Source organism: Dermochelys coriacea, chromosome 1 (genome assembly GCF_009764565.3).
Source record: "Dermochelys coriacea isolate rDerCor1 chromosome 1, rDerCor1.pri.v4, whole genome shotgun sequence".
Lineage (NCBI taxonomy): Eukaryota > Metazoa > Chordata > Testudines > Dermochelyidae > Dermochelys > Dermochelys coriacea.
This window is the reverse complement of record NC_050068.2, coordinates 109,169,966-109,189,954: the sequence shown is the minus strand read 5'-3', so window position 1 is coordinate 109,189,954 and position 19,989 is coordinate 109,169,966. Positions and strand designations below refer to the sequence as shown.

General features: G+C 42.0%; 1 protein-coding gene across 4 annotated transcripts in view; it reads right to left on the bottom strand.

Moving 5' to 3' along the window:
• TEX29 (testis expressed 29) overlaps positions 1 to 19,226 on the bottom strand; it is a 32,811-nt gene extending 13,585 nt beyond the window's left edge. The window contains exons 1-2 of one of the 4 annotated variants that reach the window (XR_006276381.1): positions 19,216 to 19,226; positions 16,677 to 16,681 (exon numbers count right to left, since the gene is read on the bottom strand). Coding sequence is in view for 2 of the 4 variants with exons in the window: in XM_043499035.1 (XP_043354970.1) it covers positions 4,832 to 4,982 (151 nt within the window). In the remaining 2 variants the exon portion in view is untranslated. Of the gene's footprint in view, positions 1 to 3,991; positions 4,043 to 4,831; positions 6,273 to 16,676; positions 16,682 to 19,215 lie in introns of those variants that run through there. The other 3 variants (XR_006276316.1, XM_043499035.1, XM_043499406.1) reach the window with 3 other exon arrangements.
• Between the last annotated feature and the right edge of the window lie 763 nt (positions 19,227 to 19,989).

The following is a 19,989-nucleotide window of genomic DNA, read 5'->3' as shown; positions in this document are numbered from 1 at the left end:
AACTCCTTGCCTGAGGAGGTTGTGAAGGCTAGGACTATAACAGGGTTTAAAAGAGAACTGGATAAATTCATGGAGGTTAAGTCCATTAATGGCTATTAGCCAGTTTGGGTAAGGAATGGTGTCCCTAGCCTGTGTTTGTCAGTGTGGAGATGGATGGCAGGAGACAGATCACTTATGTTCACTTCTGAACACTGGGTCCTCATTGACCAAGGACAACCACTGTGAGTGGGGTACGGTGAGGGAGCAGTGTGGGGCACAGAAAAGGAACTTTTGGTTGTAGAACTCAAGAACATGAGGCAGAAGACTCTGCCCCCTGCATGCTGAGGTGGGTGTCCTGCTCACCGTTTTGCATTTTTGAATCCAGCTTGTGGCATTTTTCCCTAATTAATATCAGGTGACTTCTATCCTTTCATTAAAAGTTTCTTTTCTACATTCAGACTCTGTGCTTGTGAGTGGGGAAGTATTGCCTCTCAGAGGCGCCCAGAGGTGGTGTGTAATTGTCCCAGGTTACAGGATGGGGGCTCAAGCTGGTTCTGTGTTGTATTGTTGAAAAGGAACCCCTAGATATGGAACCCGGCCCTGGTTGCTGTCGGCTCCACCTGGCAGAGGGTTACAATACATACAAAACGGTGGGGTCTAAATTAACTGTTACCACTCATGAAAGATCTTGGGATCATCGTGGAAAGTTCTCTGAAAACATCCAATCAATGTGCAGCAGTAGTTAAACGAGCTAACACAATGCTAGGAATCATTAGGAAAGAGATAGATACTAAACTAGAAAATATCATAGTGCTACTACATAAAGCCATGGGGTGCCCACACTGAATATTGTGTGCAGTTCTGGTTGCCCCCTTTTCAAAAACAGATATATTAGAATTAGAAAAAGTACAGAAAAGAGCAACAAAAATTATTAGGAGTATGGAACAGCTTCCATATGAGAAGAGATTAAAAAGATTGGGACTGTTCATCTTAGAAAAGAGACCACGAAGGGGGCATATAATAGAGGTCTATAACATCATGACTGGTGAGGAGAAAGTGAATAGGGAAGAGTTATTTATCCTTTTACATAACAAGAACCAGTGGTCACCCAATGAAATGACTACATAGCCGGTTTAAAACAAATATAAGAAAATACTTCTTCATACAATGCACAGTCTACCTGTGGAACTCATTGTGAAGAATTAGATAAATTCATAGAGGATAGGTCCATCAATGGCTATTAGCCAAAATGGTCAAGAATGCAACCCCATGCTCTGGGTATCCCTAAATCCCTGACTGTCAAGCTGGAACTGAAAGACAGAGGATGGATCACTCAATTGCCTTGTTGTGTTCATTCCCTCGGAAGCATCTGCCACCAGCTGCTGTGAGAAGATGAGATACTGGACTAGAAGGATCACTGGTCTGCCCCTGTATGGCTATTCTTACATTCTTATGTTTTAAGCTGTGTATTCCAGACTTTCACCTGTAGCATATTCTGTGGTATCTGAGTGCCTGGCTGTAGATAACAGATTTCTTGGTGTGTCTGAGGTAGTTACTGGATCTGTGGACATAGGTGTGGTGATCCGTGTGTTGTTTCTTGTATATAGTTGTCTGTAAGGTTCCATTGTGAAGCTGATCTTGGTGTCAGGAAGTTGATGCTGGTGAGGGAGTGTTCTAGAGAGAGTCTTAAAAATGGGTGGTGGTTGTTGAAGTTGCGATGGAAATCTTTGAGGGAATTTAGGTCTTCTGTCCAGAGGATGAAAACACCATCTGCGTATCTTAGGTATATCATTGGTCCAGAAATTATTCTTCAAGGTGGCCTATGAAGAGGTTGGCATATCAGGGAGCCATCCTAGTACCCATGGCTGTTCCCAGGGTTTGGATAAAGTGTGTGTTGTTAAATGTAAAGTTGTTATGGCTGAGGATGAAATGGTTGAATTTGATGATGTGTTTGGGGTGGATGTCTGAGTGGGGTACATTGTCTTGTAGATATTTTTGGTGAGGGACACTGAAGTACAGGGAGGTGACATCCATGGTGGCAAGGCTAGTGTTCTGAAGGAGGTTGTGCTAGACATTAAACATACCAGACTCAGAGACACTGATTTTATGGCTCATTACAACAATTTGTAATCTACTCCTCCTTTGACCTATGACTGAAGCACTGTTAATTGCCCACTTCATTTTATGTGGTCTCCAGCAACATATGTTAACCCCTAATGCTTAACAATCTGTCCAACCTTGTATTTAGCTGTGATACTCCAATTAATATTTCCAGACCTGAAGAAGAGCTTTGTGAAGCTGGTCTCTTTCACCAGCAGAAGATGGTCCAATAAAAGTTTTACCTCACACACACCCCTTATCTCTCTCATACCTTTGACCATGTCTTTCTGATAACAAGGTCCTCATGACTCTGACACCTGGAATGTTGTGTTATGTAGAAACAGACTGTATTACAGGAGTACAACAACCATAGAGGCAGAGGCTATTTTCAGTCCACTATCTCACACCTTTATGTCTTCTGGCATTAGTCATTTTCAAGATTTTTCCCTCCCATTGAGTATCTCTTCAAATTTCTTTCCTTACATTTTTGCAATCCTATTTTATGATTTTTCTATCCATGTTATTTTCTGTCTCTCTTGTCCATAACACTTCTTTCATTCCTAACATGTCATTTTCTAGTGCTGTGGTTTTAAGTAGAGGAAGCTGAAACCAGAGCTGAATTCTCAGAAATGCAAATAAATCTAAAAAATTCAGTGTACTAATTGCAGAATATAAATCTAAACATAATGCTGAATGGGACTGAACCAGCTATGGCCACAATCCTTAGTTCTTCTCCAAATTAGCAGATTTCTCAAAGATTAATAACATGCATAATTTAGTATCTAGGATCTGACATGCAGGGATTTCTTATGTAATCTGGGATTGCAGTATCTGCCTCAAAAATCATATATTGTGTCACACCTACAGTTAGAGAAAGCTTGCACACTACTACCTGTCAGCTTAGATCCGTGGAGATCATTTTGTTGATAAACGGTATAGTCAATTGCTTGACCACACTTTGGTTCATTATAAAATATACTCAAGAGACAAAATAACCAATGTCCATTAAATGTATTGCTATAAACCAGTAATAATGTAGTACAGGAAAAAGATTTATACCACACCAGTCTCCAGAAAGCCATCTTATACAGTGAAATTAATTCACGTTACACAGAAGGTGTATTCCCAAAGTTACACATTTCAGCTGGTATTATTTGTCTGATGATTTGACAAGTTATACATCTCTTTACACGTCTCTAAAATCCAACCTGTTTGTCACAGTTCCCTAACTTCTTGTTCTGTTCCTTCCCTAGCTTGTACTAAGACATAGAACAAATGTATCTTGATTTTGACAAGTTTCCAATCTGCTTATGCCAAAGCTTACTTCAGCTAATGCAAGGCATTATAGGATATTTAGCACAAGAGAATAGGATTACAGTAAAGATATAGGACAATTTAGGCAATATAACTGCTATGTTATTTGTGCTTAATGCATACGAATGTATATATGGTGCAGATAATGCATATTATTTTAGTACATATTGTGACAAAGTCCCGAGCCTGTATCGGTGGGTCCCACGCTTCTGGGCAGTTTCAGTGGCCTCAGAAACTCGATAAGGCCCCAATGGGACCTCCCTTTCTCAGTGTAGTGGCAAGAGTCACAGCCTATTGAGCTACTTTCATCACCGGCCAGTAAGGGAGATGGGGGGGGATACCCCACAGTCTCTGTTGCTCCGTAGAGCTCAGTAAGCGCAGTTCGGCCTCCTGCTTGGATCGAGTCCTGCTTCCCTTCTCCAGGGGATCTCTGTAGAGTACGGGGGCAGGGGGGAACCTGGGCATGGCCTGTACTCCGGGTTCCAGCCCACGGACCCTAATGGTAGCAGCTGTTGGTGGCTTTCCCTTCACCACTGAGACTACTTTGATTCCCTAAGCCACTTCCCCCGTGGTCCCCTTTTCCTAGCTTCACCCTTACCTCAGGATTCAGCAATGCTGCTTCTCCTCCAGCTCCTTTCACTTCAGCCTCTTGGAGGGCACCAGAAGGAGAGCTTTTAAATAGTGTAAGTGGGACCTTGATTGGTTCCAGCAGTCTCCATTAGCCTAAAGCCCTTAACTGGTTAATTGGCGTCGGGTGTCTTAATAGGCCTGGAGTAGCTTTTGTTTGCTTACCCAGGGAACAAGGGCCTGCTCATTCTGAAGGCTGATATACCTGCCTTCCAGCACTCTCTTATATTCTTCTGGTCTGATCTGTCACAATATATTATAGTCAAGGGGACACCTTTGCCAAATTAATATATGAAGCAGTAGTGAAGGCCTTTATATGTGATTTCAAGTGTTTTACCAAACTGCGTGAGCAACAATACATAATTAGCACAGCTGAAATTAATACACCTTGTAATACAAGCAAAGCTTTAAATGCAACTTCTATTCAATGTGGGAAACCAGTATTTCAAGAGCCCCATCATAGATAAGGTCATTCAAGGCTTGTTTTGCCTTGTGCATGTCATTGCCAATTTGAGTAATGTGCATGTATTTCTGATCTAGTAATATTTTTAAATTTAAAGTAGGTGGATTAATATGCACATTAAAACAGGTAGGTAAGTTTTAACTCCATTCTGATATTAACCAAGTCAATGGAAAGACTCTTGTCCATATCAGTGGGCCTTGGGCCAGGCTCATAACTTGCTCCCAAATCCTGCCGCCTGAGGAATGAAAGATTTGAGCAAAGTACACAAAAGTAGAGCTAAGGTCACTTTAAAATTACAAACAAGGTCTTGGATCTGGAGTGTACCATATTGCTATTCTAAATACTTACATGGCACCGCTTTCCTGTAGCAAATTTGTTTATGGAAGCAACATCCTAATCCTGAACACTGGACTCTTGACACATTTTCGGAACATATTTCATAAAGAGGAAGCTCACATACTACAAAAAAACAAAACACTAAAAATAAAGCAACAAACATTAACTTTTAATGTAATTCCATTAAAAGTAGCATTTTTTTCATTACACCATTAAAAGTGAAAATTTAGCTTAGATATAGAATAAATTAAAATTTATGAGCAAACAAAATAAGACAATATTCTTTAGTGGAGGGCTTTTGCCAGTGCCAGCCTGAGTATTCTGTACACTGAAGCAGAAGACAGGCACAGAATACAACAGACATTTTGGAATTCAGTTTGTAATGTATAATTATTTCAAATTTAAATGTACTCCAAGTTTAAATTATCCATATCATGGGATTTTTTTTTTAAGATTTTAAGTGCATGTAATGAGAGACAAATTTTTACTCCAATTTTGACAGAAAAGATAGATAATGAATATGTGATGTACTACAGGAGAAGATTAATAAGAAAGAAAGAAAGAAAGAAAGAAAGAAAGAAAGAAAGAAAGGACATTTCCTGAAAAATGACATTTTCAATACATTCAACATTTGCAGTAAGAGGGTGTTTGTATTATAAAGTGGAAATGGGAAGTCAAAATCATTTTGACAAGATAATAAAAATTCTGAAATAAAAAAAGACCCCTATATACAGACACATCAAATGGACTACATGAGAAATACTTCATAATAGGATGGGAAAGAACAAGCGGAATGCCCCATAGGCACTTCCCAGCTGCAAAACAAGCACTAACAAAAACACATATAAATTAAAACAAAGCAACATGCATCTCAATAGAAGTTTTATAATAAAACATAATTGGAAGCATTCATAGCCCAGAATTGTGGATTTGCTCACATCTATCTGTTCATAATCATGGTGCATGATGGGAATTCGAAGTCCCATTTTCAAATACCATTGTTGCAGGCTTCCTCAAAAATATTTTTAAAATGATCCCAGGCTTATGAAAGATATTTGTATGGTTGGTCATTAAATCAGTGTTGCTTCACATACACTGCAAATCGCATAAGAATTTAACATAAGCACATCGGCACTGCAAGGGTCCTGGAGAATCATGATGAAGCAGAAATAAAGCACAATTTTTAAATAGTGGGGTGATTAACTATTGGAACAATTTACCAAGGGAGGTGGTGGATCCTCCATCACTTGAAATATTTAAATCAAGACTGGATATCTTTCTAAGAGATATGCTCTAGCTCAGCCAGAAGATATGGGCTAATTTTATTGCCTTTGAAAGACTGAATCCTGCTTAATTAAGCCTTGCCTTTACCTCTGAAACAGGCAACAGTAGCTGTGCAACTTCCTATAGCACCCTCCAACATGCCTAGAACCTGGCTTCGGTGGATGAGAGGGTAATTTAGTTCATCTACCCATCCATTCAGTCTTTTCCCTTCCAACAAGAACCCCAATTATTGCTTCCCCTCTAAAATGTCTAGATATTTTAATGACCCTTATCACCACAGTATCTTGATGTATCCATTTGAGATGATATTTTTCAACGGAATATTGAAGCAGTAGCTATATATGGCTTTTCAGTGACAATTGCTGGCACTAGGCTACCTAGGTAGCAGAGAGCCTGTTGAATTTCAGCAGACTTGTTCCTGAGTATCTGAGCACTATAGAGCTCTTCCATTGCCTCAAATTTTTTGATTTTGGCCTATCTGGCTAAACACTTCAAAGTGAGCTGTACTAACAGCCCAGATTATTTATCAGAGGAAAAGACTCAATGAGGAATCATAATATATTTACCACAATATTTTGGATTTTCTGTAATGTTCAGATCATTTTGTTGAACTCTATTTTCCAGCTGATTTACAAATATGCATAGATTCCAAGGCCAGAAGGGACATTTGTGATCATCTATTCTAACTTCTTGTACAAACCAGGGCATAGCATTTCCCCAAAACAATTCCTAGAACATTTCTTTTAAAAACACATCCAATCTTGATTTTAAAATTGCCAGTGAGGGAGAACCCACACAACACTTGGTAAATTCTCCCAGAGTTAATTATTCTCACTCTTACAAATTTACACCTTATTTCCATTCTGAATTCGTCTAGCTTCAGCTTCCAGCCATTGGATCATGTTATAATTTTCTCTGCCAGATTGAAGAGCTCCTTATCAAGTATTTGTTCCCCATATAGGTATTTATCAACTGATGAAGTCACCCCTTAACGTTCCCTTTCTTAGACTCAAGGAGCTCAATCTACCTAAAAAGTCACATTTACCTGCCTTGTTACATTTTAATGTGCTTGATTTCACCCAAGGCAGACTTATACTTAATAACCACCAGGTGGAGCTCCTCAATTATTTATAACATCTATGCCTCTTGCTCAAAGAGCCTGATTTACAATGTGCATAGGCAGATTTAGGTGTGTTACACGTTCCACAATCAGAATCTGCTTTACAACTTTCCAAATAATACACAGATTTTTTTCTTTTTCTAAGTGATCGTGATTTTTTTTTAAATGTAAAAGAATCAGCAATCAAAACAAACTAAGACCCCAATTTTTAAAAGTATGTAGGTCAGTGGTGGGCAACCTGCAGCCCACAGGCTGCATGCGGCCTATCAAAGTAATCTGATTGCAGGCTGTGAGACATTTTGCTGACATTGACCGTCTGCAAACACGGCCCCCTGCGGCTCCCAGTGGCCGCAGTTCACCGTTTCCGGCCAATGGGAGCCGAGGGAAGCGGCGGGTTGCAGGGATGTGCTGGCCGCAGCTTCATGCAACTCCCATTGGCCAGAAACAGCAAACCGTGGCCACTGGGAGCTGCGGAGGACCTGCAGACGGTCAACATCAGCAAAATGTCTCAAAGTCCACAATCAGATTACCCTGATGGGCTGCATGCGGCCCACAGGTTGCCCACCACTGATGTAGGTGTTGCTATGCTAACGTTACAATGTCTAACTGATTTAGGAGCCTAAATCTCATTTTAAGAAGGGATTTATGCACTCAGGAGCTAAATCCCATTAGACTCCTACATGTCTAAATCCCTTCTGAAAATGAGATTTAAGCCCCTAAATCAGTTAGGCCTTGAGACACTGAGTGCAGCAGCCGAAATACCTTTAAAACTCTGGGTCTAAGCGATTTCTTTAGGAGAATGTTTTACATGGGGGGTTGGGCTTTTGCCAGATTCTAGAGGGAGATGGGGAAGAGTCTGGAGTGCACAGTTTTCCAATGGCTTCATAAGGGGTGACATTACATAGCCCGCCTATGGCTGAGTTCTGCCACTTACACATGAAGTTATATCTAACCTGTGAAAATATTTCCCACATCATACTCACAATATATATACACAAAACCACATTCACAGCAGATTTATCTGCAGGAGTCTACTGTATTGTGTTCCCCAGGGATCCACCTTAAAGTGCCAACTGAAGTTTCCTCACTTTACCACAATCACCCTAGGCAGCGGCCCCTAGGAAAAAGATGAAGTTCCAGCTTGGTCTGGGGAAATTGAGCCTGGAACAAGGGCAGGGATAGGACTCAGGCCAGGAGGAGATATGGGGAATGGAACATCACTGGGTGAGCATATGGGCTCAGTTGTGGGGAGATAATTACCCTCATCCCATCCCAAGAGGGGGCAGGGTGCTCTTGCCCCATGAGAGGGGCCAGGGTAAAAGAGTCTGGTCACTCTCAGATGGATGGGCTGGTGAGTGGGACCCTGGATTTGGGGCAAAAGGAACTGGGAACAAAGTGCTCCTACTGACTCTTGGCTGGATGACTTGGACATGATGTCCCAAGAAAGGGGACTGGAAAACCACTGTCTTTATGTGTTTACAGTGGGAACGGGAGAATGGTTTTACTCCAAAGTTCTAGGGGAATATGTATATAATGGTTTTATATCAAACACTCAGAAACTATCATCCTTTTAAGGCTGAACCAAAGGGAACCAGAGGCTGGGTGCACTTTTTGTGCCATGGTCTGATGGTGGAAGGCTCCCAGAAGGGAATCACCCTATGACAGCTACCAAAACCCAAGAAAAAAATGTTCATAAGCATCTCAGGCACTTAGTTCTGGTTGTGCTTCAACCTTTGCAATCATTTCTTTTGTCAATAAACACACCTCAGCTGCAGACATCTCCACTGCAGCATCTCCCTAGGCTCAGTCTTTTTCCGCTCCCATACATTTCTATACAAATGAAAGCTTGACTGCAGGCAGCCATGCCTGTAGTTAAGGTTGCTGGACATTTCCCCCATTATAAGATTCTGTTTTCAGTTGCTTGTAACTTTGTCAAACTTTAACCATGCAGACTGAAATTTCCCATGCCGGGTGTCTGCAGAAGGCTGAATTTTTATTTATTTATGTTTTAAATCTGCAGCAAAAACAGTTCAGCTGTTTCTAAGAACAAGGTTAGGAAAAAATAGAATGATTTTAAGATGGGCTTAAAACAATCTTACAACTTGTATAATGAGCAGGTCTAGCATCCCCATGCTTTGGAGAAGTAACTCAAAATTTGCTGGTGAGTGGGCCTTTATCAGGAATCTGCTTTTTGCCATCTCCCTGAAAATCTCAGGAGACTAGGATATGGAGCCTGTATGTAATTAGACTATATCCTAATGCATATCCACAAGGGGGTTAAATTAAGGTTACACATGTGTAGTGAGGTAGCTGGAAACAACAGCCTTAATTCTGGCATTTCTTAACTTTTGAGTGCTTGACTTTGGGTGGCGGCTTCTGTTGTTTCCAGCTACCTCACTACACATAAAACAACCTTTTTTTAAGGTGATTCTTTTGTATGTAATCCCTCAGCTGTTCAACCCTCTTATTTATTCACTGCTTCATCCTCAAACTTCTTATTCCATGGTAACTTCCCTTCAACTCACCACACCAAAAAATTTACATTCTATTATCAAGTACAGACAGAAACCTCAACCACCACATCACCAACTCGACCTCATAAATAGCATTGTGGCAAAAGTGTGAATGAAATGCATAGTAAGAGTGATTAATGCAAATGCTTGATATGAAACTCTCCACAGAAAGGCTAGTCATAGACCCTGTTTACACACAGAAATTACACTGGTTTAATTTAAACCTTGTATTTAAGCTCATTTAGTTAAACCATTACAAATCTCTATGTGCACACTTTTATTTCATTTAGGACTGAATTATTGCAGGTTAGCTAAGTCAACATTAACCAGAGTGTTATCTATGTAAGCATGTCCACACAGCCTTTTGCACCAGTTTAACTAAATCCATTTTAAATCACAACTTCAGTTAAACCATGGCAACTTTGCGTGTAGACAAGCCCATGGAGGGGCAGGCGACAACAACCACTTCCAGTACCCAGAAGTCACCTACTACAGGACAGGCCCAACAAAGAAAACAACAGAACGCCACTCGCCATCACCTTCAGCCCCCAACTAAAACCTCTCCAACGCATCATCAAGGATCTACAACCTATCCTGAAGGACGACCCATCACTCTCACAGATCTTGGGAGACAGGCCAGTCCTTGCTTACAGACAGCCCCCCAATCTGAAGCAAATACTCACCAGCAACCACACACCACACAACAGAACCACTAACCCAGGAACCTATCCTTGCAACAAAGCCCGTTGCCAACTCTGTCCACATATCTATTCAGGGGATACCATCATAGGGCCTAATCACATCAGCCACACTATCAGAGGCTCGTTCACCTGCGCATCTACCAATGTGATATATGCCATCATGTGCCAGCAATGCCCCTCTGCCATGTACGTTGGCCAAACTGGACAGTCTCTACGTAAAAGAATGAATGGACACAAATCAGACGTCAAGAATTAGAACATTCAAAAACCAGTTGGAGAACACTTCAGTCTCTCTGGTCACTCGATTACAGACCTAAGAGTGGCTATCCTTCAACAAAAAAGCTTCAAAAACAGACTCCAAGGAGAGACTGCTGAATTGGAATTAATTTGCAAACTGGATACAATTAACTTAGGCTTGAATAGAGACTGGGAATGGATGAGTCATTACACAAAGTAAAACTATTTCCCCATGTTATTTCTCCCCCCCACCCCACCCCCCACTGTTCCTCTGATATTCTTGTTAACTGCTGGAATTAGCCTACCTTGCTTGTCACCATGAAAGGTTTTCCTCCTTTTCCCCGCCCTGCTGCTGGTGATGGCTTATCTTAAGTGATCACTCTCCTTATAGTGTGTATGATAAACCCATTGTTTCATGTTCTCTGTGTGTGTATATAAATCTCTCCTCTGTTTTTTCCATCAAATGCATCCGATGAAGTGAGCTGTAGCTCACGAAAGCTTATGCTCTAATAAATTTGTTAGTCTCTAAGGTGCCACAAGTACTCCTTTTCCACTTCCAGACAGTGACCTAAGGGGATTGTATGGATTAAGCACTCTCTTGTCTGAACTGATAGTAGCAGAGGAGCTGGCTTCATTGCGCATTTGGGTATAATTAAGCCTGTGTGAGGAGTTCTCTATAGGAATGTCTACACTACCACTGGGAGTGAGCCTCCCAGCCTGGGTAGACAGATACACCAGCTAGTGTACTAAAAATAGCCTGTCTACCCACTTTGGGACACTCACTTCTAGCTGCAGTTTAGACACACCTGTGTTGCAGAGCAGCTGGACTGGAGAGAGGTGATTGCCTAGGGCCACCTAAACTAGTCCACATTTAGTGTAGAAAACATGAGTCCAAGGGCTAGTGCTATTGGCCTAAGGAGGTTTCTCTGGTAAAAAGTGCAGGGAAAAGTCAAGATATGAGAACAGACTTTGTGGGCACTGAGCAAAGAAGACACAGGGCCAAGGTGGGTCACAGAAATAAGGTTTGACAGAGTCAGGTTTTAGTTGGGCTTTCTGCAAGCAAAGTTGCGAGAGTTCAGTTTTGATGTTGTTTTGGCCACTTCTGTTCAATATAAATAGGACATTTTGTAAACCAGTGAATTACTCTAGAAGATACTCTGGGTCTGTATCACCAGTTTCTCTCCTGGTGTGGCACTGATCCATCAAAATGTGTCACTGCTCAACAAAAGGGCAGCTAGCTTGTGCTCTCTGTCTGTGTCTACATATGTATGGGGGGGAGGGTGTATGTGTGTATGTATATATATATATATATATATATATATATATATATATATATATATGCCCCTTCTGATAAGAACCTAGGTGTTCTGTTTGACCCTGAGCTTTCACACTTGCCAGGTTTGTAAATTTGCTCATCACCTCTGAAACACCGTATGAAACCTTGTCTACACTGGGTTGGTTTTTTTTTTTGCAGCAGTGCAAATTCTAGTGTAGACACTGCACTGGAGGAAAAGAACGTGCACCAGTGTGGCTTACCTCAAGTATTAACAATAAGTAGACAGATCATGAAGTTAGTCCAAAAATACTTAAAAACACTCTCAAGGTACCCCAGTATCCTGACTAATCTTACATCTTGGCACATTATTGCCTAGAGAGTTATTACTTAGTGTATTGAAGTGCTCAAATAGTCTATGAAATGGGCTTTCACTTCCTGTAAAACACTGTTGTGCTTGAAGGTGTTAATGACGGCCAGCCCGTGCCTCTTTGATCTATGGACAATCACAGACCTGTTTAAAGCTAAGCACCCCACTCATAGGAGGATCTCTGGAACCCCTTTCTGTGTAGTGAGGTAGCTGGAAACAACAGAAGCCAACACCCAAAGCAATGGCCCACATGGCAAGGCATAAGCAGGGCTAAACCATGAAGTGTTTTCCTGGGACTGGTTGCAAATGCATGAGCTAACTGATTGTTAGGCAAGCTGTGTGTGAGAGAGGAGAAAACCAGCAGAAAGTGAGAGAAACAGTCTTGAGAGTGGCCCTGGGGGAGAAGCAGAGAGAGAGAGCTCTTTGGGCACAGAACTGACTGGAAATGCAATCCTGGGAATTTATAAGCAAGGAAACCACCTGTTGCTGTCTGTTTCTACTTTGTTCAGGGAAACAGGCCTTTGTTCACTGTTCATAAATAAACAGGATTTAACAAAAGAAATACTTGGCTGGTATCAATTTCTCCTCCTAATGGAAACTGTTCAGCCCTAGACCCAGATAATGGGTTACTGCTCGGGGCAACAATACATTTATTAGCAAAAACATACAAATTCAGCCCATCATCTTACCTGCGAATCCATGCCGCAGAAAATTTGTAGATCTTTTCTTTAACAAATGAGTGAAAGGTGCAGATTTCATTTCACTACCTGAGTTAGGGGGAAATTTAACAAATGCCCATGGAAGACTGCACAGCATGAGGAAATACAGGAAAAAAATAAACCGGGGATTCAGCCCCAGTACTTGAAGCCTTTTTGTTGGCAACACTAAAGAGAAAAGTTTGAGGAAAGCCGTGAAGGCAGTTGACAGAGAGTTCTAGCGCAGCCTTCTGTATGGCAAATGAAAGCTTTCAGAAAGTCAAAGAGAAGGACGTATTTGTGGGCAATTCAGCAGGCCGATAGAAATCTAGGGCTCACAGGTCAGGCAGATCTTTTTTCTTTCCCACCCACTTCCTGCCTGCCGAGATGCTGCCTCCTTCCTTCCCACCCACAGCTATGAGCAACCAGAGAATGTGACATCACAGCAGGCTCCCTGTGTTGTCACGCTCCTGGTTTGCCTCGGTAGCGGAAGGCTGGAGCATGATTCAGAAAAGGAATCGAGCAGGGAAAGGCAGACACAAGAGAACAGACTCCTCTGTCTTCAGAAGGAAACAATGAGGCCAGTGTTCTGGAGCCAAACCTTTAATAAGGCGCTCCCTCCAAAACATTCCACCTCTGGCAATGACAATATGTAGGAGCAGGATTTTATAATTGTACTAGGAGAATGAATGTATAAATTGATTTCATCCTGCCAGCCACCCTTTTGGAATAGCAGAAAGGAATGACTCTCTGGGACACTGGTAGAAATGCATCTGACAGACTGCCGGTGTCTGTACTGATGTTAAGGCAGGGACCGACCAGAGCAATCCTTATGACTGATTATGGTCACCCTCTTGTTTTAGGATAAGTTATAACGTCTACTATGGTTTCTGATATGTATTACAAATTAGGCACTCTAGTTAAATATACATTTCTTTGTTTTAAGGTTTAGTAAGTAAGAGACAGGATCTTGTATTGTGTCTATGTTAAGGAGATTAGAAGGAGGCTTAATTCACAATGTCTTTTGCTCAATATAAACTGATACCGTTTGTATTCTCAAAGGTCTCTGTAAAAGACATTGTGTGAATGAGGAATATATGCATCAGGAAAAGATAAGGTGTGAAGGCCATTGTTATAGGAATTGTCAAGGAAGGAGGAGTGAAGAGACTCAATGACATCAGAGAACCATCAACGCGCATCCATAATGAAGGAAGGGCAGATTGACGAACCTGAGGTGGAGGCTGGCACCCCTAAAGACAAGACAATTGATTAAATCGAAACCAGAACAGGATGGTCCTCTAAGAGGTGTTTTGGAATGTTAACATCAAAAGATACACCAATTAAGAAGTAACCAGTCACAAACTGACACAGCAAAATCCATAGACTTCAACAGAGAAAAAAAGACTGTAAAAACAGGGTGCTTGTCCATGGGATTTTGGGTTCGTCTTGCCACACTCCAGGAGCATCGGATCACAACCGACAGAGCCATGCTCCCCTCTGCGACCAATCTGGCTGGCCATTAGATCGATCCAGACTCTGGACTGGTAACTATAAAGATCAACTAGCGGGACTGTGTGCATGGTGTGTGTGTGATTGAAAAGCATATGCTAACTGTTGTATTCTCAATAAATACACCGTGCCGCCTTCTCCCCTATAAAGATCCTGTGTGCTTCTTATGGGATAATCCCTGGATAAAATACTTTACCCCTTATCTCTCCTCCTCCTTCCTCACCCAACAATCCCAAATCCATTAGCTCCCAGCTCTTCCCCTCACTAAAATCTATCAACCTGATGGAGAGAATCCAGACCGACCCTAGCCCTTCTGTCAGCTGGTATCTAGCTAGGTTTCCCTAACATGCTTATCACCATGGTATCTAAGCAGCTTCCAGCCATGCAAGGGGTTCGTAACACCACACTTGCTGTGGAGGTAGAGCACAGAAGTTGCAGCGAACTCAAAGAACGTCAGTTTCTCTATCAAACGAATGGAGGAAAGACACTCATTTTGACTGTTTTCCTGAAGACCTGATTTATTTCATCCCTACTGCAGAGCTCAGTCCCCAGAGTGGCTCCCTGAACACCCTTTTCTGAGCTCCCATCCTGAAGAAGTTCAGCTTTGGGGCAAGGGCCAGTCAATTTATCAGTATGTGGATGGATTTGACCACTGACTCCCAATACGAGCAGGGACCCAGCATTGGAGACATCGATTGCTGCCTCATGGCTGAACTAGCAGTTTCAGAAGGTCTCCATTGCCTTTGCATCACAAAGGAGGAGACTCCCTCGGCCATCTAACCCCCAGGGGAGCACCTTGAGTCAAGCTTGGCTACCTGGATGCATCCAGCGCCACACAAATGTAGCCTCGGTTGTTTTACTTAGTGTTTTTGTTTTATTTATCATATTATTTTTCCCCACCTTATGCAAGAATTTCTCAAATGACAGGTTTCAGAGTAGCAGCCGTGTTAGTCTGTATTCGCAAAAAGAAACTGAATCATTGTGGCACCTTAGAGACTATGCATCCGATGAAGTGAGCTGTAGCTCACGAAAGCCTATGTTCAAATTACAGTTGCACCTAAGCCCATTCTATGTGATATAATTATTGTAAGCATAATTGATTATATTTAAGTGACATACTGTGATAAAATACAATATTCTAAATGAACAGAAATCATCCTGAATAATCAGATTGTACAAAAGCTTTTTTCAAGGGGATGGCTCCCTAACAGTCACTTTTTAAAGTTAAATTTTATCCATGTTTGTTTCCAGATAAAATCTGGTTAATTAAATGTTACAAAACTTAAAACAATCTAATAATCTGCAACTGGAAAAGGCAAGAAGATCTGTATGGTTTGTGTTCTGTGCCTTGAGGAATGCAAATCATACACATACGACCATTTCTGTCCACAAGTGATGTGCAGACCAAACCCAAATATATGTTTGTGCTTGTAAATTCTGTCATTTGTGCATATTCATGGAAGTGAGCAAATCATGTGTATGCAAGTGATTTGTATGGGCAAAGGCCAGAGACTGAAGTTCTCTGGTTAGCCACAAAACTGGTGCAACATATAGAAGCTGTACAAGTTTCCCCATCAATATGCATCCCCTTTATTTAAAGTAGTAACAGGTTAGTCTGGTCTCCACAGCTGTTGAGTCCTTGGCTTCTCTGTTGAGATTGGCAGCAAGGAGGTTCACTGGGAGGAGTGTATATTGTACTTTGAACACTTGAGCCCCAGGGACTGAACTATAACCGTCAGCTCGTTTCTTCACTCCTGTTTGCCTTGTCATAAAATGGAGTGTGTGTTTAAAGAACCCTCAGGCCGCGTAACATACAAAGCAATATTGACAGTGACTTCAGCCAGTTCACAAGTCCCACTGGGAAGACAAAATGGCCCAGTGCTACAGGGGCCTGAACTCTCCTAGCACTGACGTCAGCTTGCCGGAAGCGCTCTGCACTATGCAGCAAGAGCACCACTTATTGCTGCCAAGGGGATTAAAGGTGAAATGCAGGGGGTGGAAATGCACATTGCAGAGAAAACAGCCCACAGTCAGTTATAAAGAAAAGGTCATCCTCTTAATATTTCCTGGACAGAGCTATATCAAGTTCAATGAGAACTGTTTATTGAGCAGCAGTCAGTCCGAAGGGGACTAAAAAATAATACTTGGGACTCACCACTTCTGTGAAATGATTGCTGACATACCTCACCATCCATCTATATCGAATGCAGAAGTATTACAGGCAGCTCAAAATGCAACAAACCTCTAATGATGGTTGAAATGATGCGTTGGTGTGACATCAAATGGCTGAGGGTTTTGGTAGAGTCCATGCCTAGTATTAAACTCTTGCGTGTTTATAGATGGTTTATCAAATTCTTGCTTTTAGTTTTGTGGCAAATTGCCGGCATGATTTTGATGGGTACCACGCTTCCTCTTCTTGGGGTGGGGGGTTCAGGGTGCAGTTTCCTGCTCCTGAACTAGGGTATCTACTGTCCCACTAGTAACCCAGAGAAAGGTAGTGGAGAGGGAGGGACCCGGGCCCATCCTCTACTCCCGGTCCCAGCCCTGGGGCCCTAGGGTTAGTGGCAAACCACTTGAACTAGTACTTCCTTCCCCTTGGCTACTTCCCTCTCCTGCTCTTCAGCTTGTGGGACTTCCTACCCTCTCTCTGCACCTAGGGTCTTGGTCTTCTAGCCAGCCACGGCACTTTTGCAAACTCTGTTCTGCTCCAACTCCTTCCCCTGGCTTATTGAAGCAGGGGTTTATCATCAGGTGACTGGTTTCAGGTGCTCTCATTGGCTTCAAGTGCTTTTAATTAATCTATAGCAACCTTCTTCCCTCTACAGGGAATAAGGCTTCTCCTCATCCTAGGGCTTACATATCTCTCCTATATCACTCTCCTGCTGACTTCTGGCCAGGCTGCATCACAGTTTGTACTCATTGAAAAAGTTCAGGGAGCAGCTCTCACAGCCACAGCCCAACCACTGTTATGCTCCCAGATAGGAGAAAGAATCAATCAATCAAGACACTAAGGACCTGGTGGCTCTAGCTGAAGCAATTGTGTACAGCTGAAAACTGCATTATTGTTTCAGAAACAGGACAAAATCTAGTTAACAGCAGTAGTTACTAAAACAGTCAACTTTAATTCCTTTGTGACTACAGCAAAATTAAGAGTTGGTTCTGAACTGGGAAATTTGGATGTGTATCCAAACTACCTGCAAGATCAGAAAGTTAATTTGGATCTTGATCCATGCTCCATGTATCCCTCCAAACTGAGATTTGGATCCAGGTCTAAAACCATCTTTTCTCCTATTCCTTCCACAATTCTGAGCAGTACACGGTGTTGTTTTGATTCATACCTGGGTCTATTTGTAATAAGTTAGCTATTTTCAACAGCCACTCATAGGAAAAGGATCAATCACAGGCTTTTAGCATTCTTAAGAACTTTACTCCATTACGTGATTCACATCAACTTGAAAAACAAAGCAGAAAACCAACCTCCTCATGTAGCACTATTCTTTTTATTTTTCTATAAAATACACAACGTACATTAATATTATTAAACATCCATGTTATCCCTCAGTTCAATCTGGATGTTCAGTTATACAACTTTTTAAAAGGGTGTTCAACAGCAGAACTTCTTAAATGAACCAAGTGGTAGTGGCACTAAGAATTAGTGCCTTTTATTTTCTAAAAAGAAGTATAGACATTTTCCTGGTCTTTATTCAGTATTGCCTGTTCTGTGGGTGAACTTTTAGTTGTGGGACAAGCATGCTTGGTCTACAGAAGAAGATATTATATATCATATACACACACACACACACACACACACACACACACAAATAGAAATGTAGAGTTAATTGCAGATTCAATATCATTTTTTTCCTCCACAAAAATAGTTATTTTATCTTCCCAACTCTATACAGGCCCATGATGTTCTTAATTTAGCAATGATTAACTTCCAAAATGCATAGCCCCAAAACTGAATTGGGGGTGGGGGTCGGGGTAACCATTAGATCAAGCACATATCAAAACTACAAGTTTGTTTTGTTTTAAGGCCAAAGCATTCATGAGATACAAAATGACAAGTATGTATCCACTTCCCAGATATCAGAATGGGCATTGCCTATAGAGCTGGGCAGGAAATGGCTTTTGTGTCCCATGAAAATTGTCATTATTTCAGAGCAAGATCCCAGACTAGCCAATCGCCCACTCACCTGGGACGTGAGACACCCCAGTTCAAGTCTCAAATCAGGCAGACCATGGACTAGGACCTGGGTCTCTCACATCACAGGTCAGTCCCCTGACAAAGAAGCTATTGGCTGTTACAGCCTTGCTCTCTCTGGTTTTGACCAGGCATTCCAGCCTGGACCTGAGAAACCTTTCAACAAAAGTTTCTCCAAAACCAGAAGATTCCCTCAAAGTTTTCCAGTTAAACATTTTGTGAAGACTTCCCAACCAGCTCCAATTACAAATTACATTCACCTTGAATTTGCTTTCAACACTTCTTCACTGGTTGCTGACTACATATTTCTGGGCTCTCCTCTGCAACCCTCTCACCAAGCATTTTCTGACCCCAGTCCCACCACTCAGGCTCCCTGTTTATTTCCGGTCCCTTTGGTACCCTCATAATCAGCCACTCTCATGCCCAATTCCAGAAGCTGATGACCCCGCCCAGAAGAGGCCTCTCTAGAGAGAGGCAGCAGGCTTCTCACCTGAACTCCAGGGTCAGGAGGCAGCAGCACTCAAGCTGTGACTGGGGAGTCAGGTGAGCCAGGAGAGCAGGGCAGCACCTTCAGGGTCACACAGAAACTTTAGTAGCTGCAGAACCCTCAGCACTGAGGAAGCTGCCACAACACCTACTATCAAGACTGAACAAGTGTGTCCTTTTCTCAGCTGTCCCTGCTCACTAACAAGCCATTCCATCCTAGATCAGAGGCTGGTGTTCCAGCTCTGTGCTGGTAGCATGATACAAAATTCCTGCCTCTCCACCAGCCCCTTTAAATTTCTCTCCCCCCCAAATCCATGCTGAACACAGCCACCCCAACTCCCATCCCTACAACCACTCAACTTCACCTCACCTCCATGTTCCCCCAACCTCCTCTTTGGCCCTCCAAGTCCCCCCCTTCATTGCCATGTTCCCCAGTCCCTTGTGCTCCTCTATTCAACCACATACTTTCCCCACAGTTCTGATAAGAATGTAAACTTATGAATGACATGCATGTTTGGGGGTAGCAGACATTTCTTCTGGCTATCTACAGTCACATCCCTGCAAACTACTCCCAAGCATTTGGAAAAGTGCTTACTAAAAGACTAACAATGGCTTAAATCTAAATATTCATAAAATGCTAAAAAACGTTCAGGAAATGCATATCAGAAATGTATCAAACATGAACTTCAGTTGCTTGGAAAAAATATAAATTGAGAGAAATTCTAATGGTGGCTGAGAAATGTTTAATAATTGCATTAAAATCCCTTAAACAAAGAGC